Source organism: Asparagus officinalis, chromosome 8, assembly GCF_001876935.1.
Source record: "Asparagus officinalis chromosome 8, Aspof.V1, whole genome shotgun sequence".
In the NCBI taxonomy this organism is placed as follows: Eukaryota; Viridiplantae; Streptophyta; class Magnoliopsida; order Asparagales; family Asparagaceae; genus Asparagus; species Asparagus officinalis.
This window is the reverse complement of record NC_033801.1, coordinates 28,208,015-28,213,967: the sequence shown is the minus strand read 5'-3', so window position 1 is coordinate 28,213,967 and position 5,953 is coordinate 28,208,015. Positions and strand designations below refer to the sequence as shown.

The following is a 5,953-nucleotide window of genomic DNA, read 5'->3' as shown; positions in this document are numbered from 1 at the left end:
ACGACGTTGACAGGTCGATGCTTAAGGCGAGGCCCCGGCAATGGGCGGTGATGGGTGGAGAGAGACGGTGACGGGCGCTGCTAGGGTTAGCGGAGAGGAAAGTCGATGATTTGGGGAGAGTCAACGAAAGAGTAATCGCGATCAGACTTGGTGGAGAGTGGATTTCACAAATCACTGAATCAGGGTTAAGATTTGAAATCCTGTTTAATAGGCTGTCAAATCCACTCATGCGAAATACATTGATTTCAAATTCGATCCCAAATTAAAGCCCCAAACATGAGATTTGGATTTGTGATGGACTATATTTGAAATTCAAACCCAAATCCAAATTCCCAAACACACCGCTAATATTTTTAGGATAAGAGAAAGAGAGAAAGAGGGGGGAAAAGCATTATAAATTGATCAATTTTTTTATTTTACCGTTTAGAGGTTTCTTTGCAACTGAATGGGCTGATTTTCAGAAGGGTGTTTCAATTATTTTACATTTTGGAACGACATCGGGGGGTTAATTGAGAAAAGTGTGATGATTGAGGTGGTTTTATGAGACACTCCATAGTTGAGGTGATTTTATCTAGTTTTCAAATTGAGTAGGGTTATCTATAATATGCTTAAACTTGAGGGGGTTTTCTCAAATTAAAATAGTTAGGGTTTTTTTTTGAGACATCCACCATAGTTGAGGGGGTTTTTAAAATTAATCCTAATGTTATATATGTAAAATTATACATGTGTCAATTTAAATTTGATGGATTAGTTTTCCTTTTAAAATATTATTAATGAGTTGTTTTTTTTGTTATTAATTTATTGATTTGATATCATATCTTTAGTGATTTTTTTATAAAGAAGGGTTAATTAATGGTTCATTCATGTCTCTTTTTAAATTATATTAATAGATCATAAGACACCATAAAAAATATATAACATGTAATGATCTATAAAGTTAAAAACTTTCCTATTACAAAAATATTATCTGCTATCTACAAAAAATACACAAATTGAAAGTATCCTAGAAGGGTGTGTGTGTGTGTGTGTGTGGGGGGATAGGGTTATTGCTAATCTTATTAGATATTAATACCAATTAAAATTAATTAACAAATATATCCTAGCAATATTGATATTCAATTTGATATATGCAAGGATATATGAACAAGAGCAAATAAACAAGTGATAGTGCGCAAATGACAAACACAAACACAAGATATGATCACGGAGTTCGGTCCCCACGATCTACATCTCTGCTCTTCACATCGAGGAGATATCCACTCATAATCGGGTTTTCTACGCTCACCCGAATAACGTTTACACCTCACAATACGGTTTTTTAGTTCACCGAAAACTTTACAACTTACACACTTGCAAATACGCTTCACACCCTCTAAGTGTTGGCCTAGCCCGTGTCACATTCCTCAAGTGTTCGGAATTATTACCTCACTAGGCTTTATTACCGACCTCACTCCTTTTGGAACCGACCCCGTCTCTCACCACACACTTCTCTCGGTGTACAAGTGTAATACAATGTGCAACTCACAATAAAGTTTAATACAACAAATGTTTGTTCTCTAATATGAATGAGAACACAATATAATCTTAATCTCACAAATCACAATCCTACAACCCAATCTATGAAGTATGAAATCCTACAAGCTCAAATAGGGTGTGTGTGATAAAATGAGTATAAACAAAATCTAACTCAATTAGCAAAACTAGCAATGATGATAATATGATAATCAAAAGCAAATTGCTAGAGAAAAGAGTTAGAAAAACTTCTCTATAAACACAATAGAGGTTGATGAAGATTGAGGATGAATTCCTCAATTGAAAATGCAAGCCACCTCTTTGTAAACTCAAAACTTAAACACTTAAACAATCTTTTAAACACTTTTAAACTCTTCTTAAAAACCCTCTTAAATCGTTCTTTTGATGAGAACAAAATGGGTTTATATAGGAAGAAAAACCAATGCACAAAACCTAAGCAAAACTATCAAAAATGATAAAATAACAAAGACTGGAAATATAGCCGTTAGAGCTGGTTAGTCGACTGACAGGATGCATCAGTCGACTGATGAGCTGATCGTTGTATTCATTTTCCATCTCATCAGTCGACTGGCAAATCAGTCGACTGGTCAGTCGACCGAAATAAAACAGAAATTTTTCGATGATTCCAGGCACATTATTCAGTCGATTGATGTCATCACTCGACTGATAATAGGTTTTCAGCCTGTATTGAATAGTAAAAACCAACTTTGAAGAGCTTTAAAAAAATAACAAATAAATTCTAAAAAATGAAAAACTTTGGGAAAAGTTTATAATCATGAATATGAACATGTTGGAAAAAGAATTTTTTAAATTGTTCTTTCCATTTGTGAAAACTCAGAAATATTCAAAAGTGCACAAATATATGTTTTTCAAATATGTTGATTTTGACATCTTAGCTTAAATCAAGTTCTGAAAACTTGTGTAATGTTTTTATGGATATAATAAAAGATATTAGCATGGTTTGTATAGTCCAAAACATATTTGAATGTATTTTGCATAAAAACACTTGTTTTCATGAAAATTCACAAATGTAATGTGTGTGTATATTTGAGCTTATAGAATTAACACACATTATATAATCCTATACTAAGTATACCAGAAAAGAATCTTCTGAAGCTTGGACTTGGATTGATTGACTTGATATGCATAGCTTCAATATATATTTGTTTTGCTCAATTTCTTGAATATACCTGTATATACTAAACAACACAAAACAAAGTACTGAAAACAATATTAGTTATAAATTGTTTGTAAAATCATTATCAAAACAAGAGGACCCAACACAAATTACCTACACAAATTACTGGAAATATTATCTCGAATTCTCTTTGTTTTATTTGATTGTTTTTCTATAATTAGATTGATATTCCTATTGGTTCTTAAGATTATTCTAGAAATAAATATTTAGATTCTTAAGATTATTTTATGGATATTTTAAAATCACTTATACATTTTTAATTTGGGGGAAGTTAGTCGTGGAGAATTTAAAATTAGAACTAGGATAATTTGTGAGAAAATATAGTATAAAATTTTATATTGTTAGTCAACTAGAAAGAGAATAAAATTTTACCGTGTTAGTTAACTAGAATTGTAACAAAACTAAAATTGGGATAATTATACAAAATTATCCTACTTTTTTTCATCTCTTTATGTAAAAATGAGAGTTTTAGTCTCTCAATTTATCCCAAGTTTTAGCGTGGAACTAGGTGGTAAAAACTAGAACTCTACTATTGTTCTCTTATTTTTTTATTTTTCATATTTCTTTTTTTTCCTTTATCTCTTTCCTCTAATGGTCATCATCATTGTTAGACCATGTTATCAGATCGAATCTCGTCTCTTCTTAATCATCTCTGCTATTTTTTTACCAAATATTATAATTATATAACTAATTTAAAAGTAAAGAAAGTATAGATTCATAATTTATTAAAAAAAATAAAATTGAGAGATGAGAGAGAGAGATCTGGGGTAGCAAAATAAGGAGGAAAATGTAAAATTTTTTAGACTTGTACTATAATAATAATTAAAAAATAAAAACGTTACACCATATATTACAATAATAATTAACAATATCTTATAGCCTAACCAAAAATTATTTAATTGTAATTAACATTCTAGTAATAACTCTAGTTTAAAATACATAAATAGTATTCATATTACCGATATGCATAAAATATATTCTTTATGATTATCATAAAATTATTCCTAATTATCCCACTAAAATATCCCACTAGCAAAAACTTGTCTCACTTCATCAGTTGTCCCAATTCTTGTGAAAATGTTCCAATTGAATGACACCTCATAAGTTAAATTTTTAATGCAAGCATCATAAGATTGAGGTTTAAGTGGAGATTGTTTAGACTAAATCAATATGTGAATGCCTTATATCTCATCTAATTGTGACATTTTATTTGATTGCTACACGTTGAAGGGTTTAACCCAATATACTCTTTAGTACATACCAAAGCTATATTTTTTTTAATAATAAAATGTCAATGTAAGATGACCTTGTTGGCAGGCAAAATCATTACAATTCCTACATCGAAAAGATATTTCCGGTATTGTGACTACACAAGGAGCGCAGATTTTTTAATATCATTTTTAATTTTTAAATATTGTAAACTAAGGAGGAATATGACAAAGGAGAGTTTGATGGTTAAACTCTCTAATTTTGAATTTGAAATATTGAAATAAAAACTATCCACTTGTTCATTTTAGAATCTAACTTTTTCTTTTTCTCTTTTTATCTTAGAATATTATAAATAAAGAGGAATATTGTAGAGGAGGGGTGATTAAGCTATCTGATTCTGAATTTTAAATTTTGAAATAAAAATCGTTATTTTAAATTTCTTTTTAAGTTTCAAATTATTTGAGGAAAAAGCTCTCAACTCGGTTTCTCTAATTTTCAATTATCCATATGTTATATGTTATTGGTATATGCTATTTGTATGATTATATCCATAAAAATAATAGAGTATATAGAAAAATAGAAAAGAAGAAGCAACAGATCAGAAAAATTCTGTTTAATTCAATTTAGAGTACATGTGTATGACTAAAGGAAAAACTCGTAGAGACTAAACAAATCCAACATAAAAAAAGAAGAAAATATTAGACCCATATCCTTCCCAGCTAACGATGCTAGTAAAGTTCCGCATGAGCAAAATACTTGGTATATGATTAACAACGATTTGGGGTGTAATATACAAAAACCATCTATCATTTTCCATAACATGCGCTCTCTACTTTCCATAGGCCATTGATTTCATAGACAAGCTACTTCGGTATGATCATCAGGAGAGGCTCACTGCAAAAGAAGCGATGGTACTGTGAAGTTACTACTAGATTCTCTTTGCTTGTGTGCTTCATCATCTCTCTGACAAGGTTTGCTTGTAAAAATCTGTGCAGGCCCATCCTTACTTCAATCCAATGAGAGTGGCAGAAAGCAGCGGAACTCGAACGCGGTAGCTTAGAATTTTGTTCACATTGAACAATGTTATTGCTTCCTGCGAGTTTTGTACCTTTTTATTTATTTGTTTGTGTTATTCGTGAATTATGCAATTATTTTTAGATATAATAAACATCTATAAATTAATTTAATGTTTCTGAACCGTAACTCTGATAATGCTACCGCCTTTCTCTTTTATTCACGACTATGGTGTGTTGCATTCATGTGGGAGGGTCTGGGATTCTGCAGTTTTATTGTCACATCGTACCTTTGGAGGCGTTTTGTCAACAATCGAATGTGGACAAATATTGGAAAGGAGTTCCCATTTCCATTATTGCTAAAACAAGTGGAAAACGATTGGAAAAATACTAAATTATCGAATTGGCATAAAATTGACATACTTTTATCAACAAGGCCTAAAAATCAACATCAGCTGACAACAAGATCAAATTAACATCAGGGACAACAAGATCTAAAAAAGTGATCTTGTTTAGCAACAAGGTATTTTCACTCGACGTTTTTTTGATCTTGGGCGCAAAAATAGATTTGTGATCGCACTTTTTATTTCCCCTTCAGTATCTTGCTGATTTCTTCTCTTAAAAGTAAGCATGTGCCCAATGTTGTTATTTAGAGAGGTAAAAAAACAGAAAGGCCTTCGTGGTAAAGCGAGTCACTTTTTAGGTTTTGTTGTCGTCGTCACTTTCTAGATCTTGTTGGTAAAATGATGTCACTTTTTATGCTAATTTGACAATTTAACTGATTGGAAAATAACTTCAAATTGGAGGACGTGCTAAAAAAGCAAATTAGAAAAGTCTTTTTGGTAAATTGGGTTAGTTTTTAGGTATGGTTGTCGCAATCACTTTTTAGACCTTGTTGGTAAAGCGGCAGTACTTTTTATGTTAATTTGACAATTTAGCCAATTGGGAAATAACTTCAAATCGGAGGAGATCATGTCAACATTTTAACTCTTTAAATTTC

At 31.0% G+C, this 5,953-nt stretch overlaps 1 protein-coding gene across 1 annotated transcript in view; it reads left to right on the top strand.

Moving 5' to 3' along the window:
• The window catches only part of LOC109821055 (casein kinase II subunit alpha-like), a 25,732-nt gene extending 20,598 nt beyond the window's left edge, over positions 1-5,134 (top strand). Inside the window, exons 9-10 of the mRNA XM_020387250.1 lie at positions 4,783-4,851; positions 4,936-5,134. Of these exons, the coding sequence (XP_020242839.1) occupies positions 4,783-4,851; positions 4,936-4,995 (129 nt within the window). The 3' untranslated portion in view covers positions 4,996-5,134. The remainder of the gene's footprint in view (positions 1-4,782; positions 4,852-4,935) is intronic.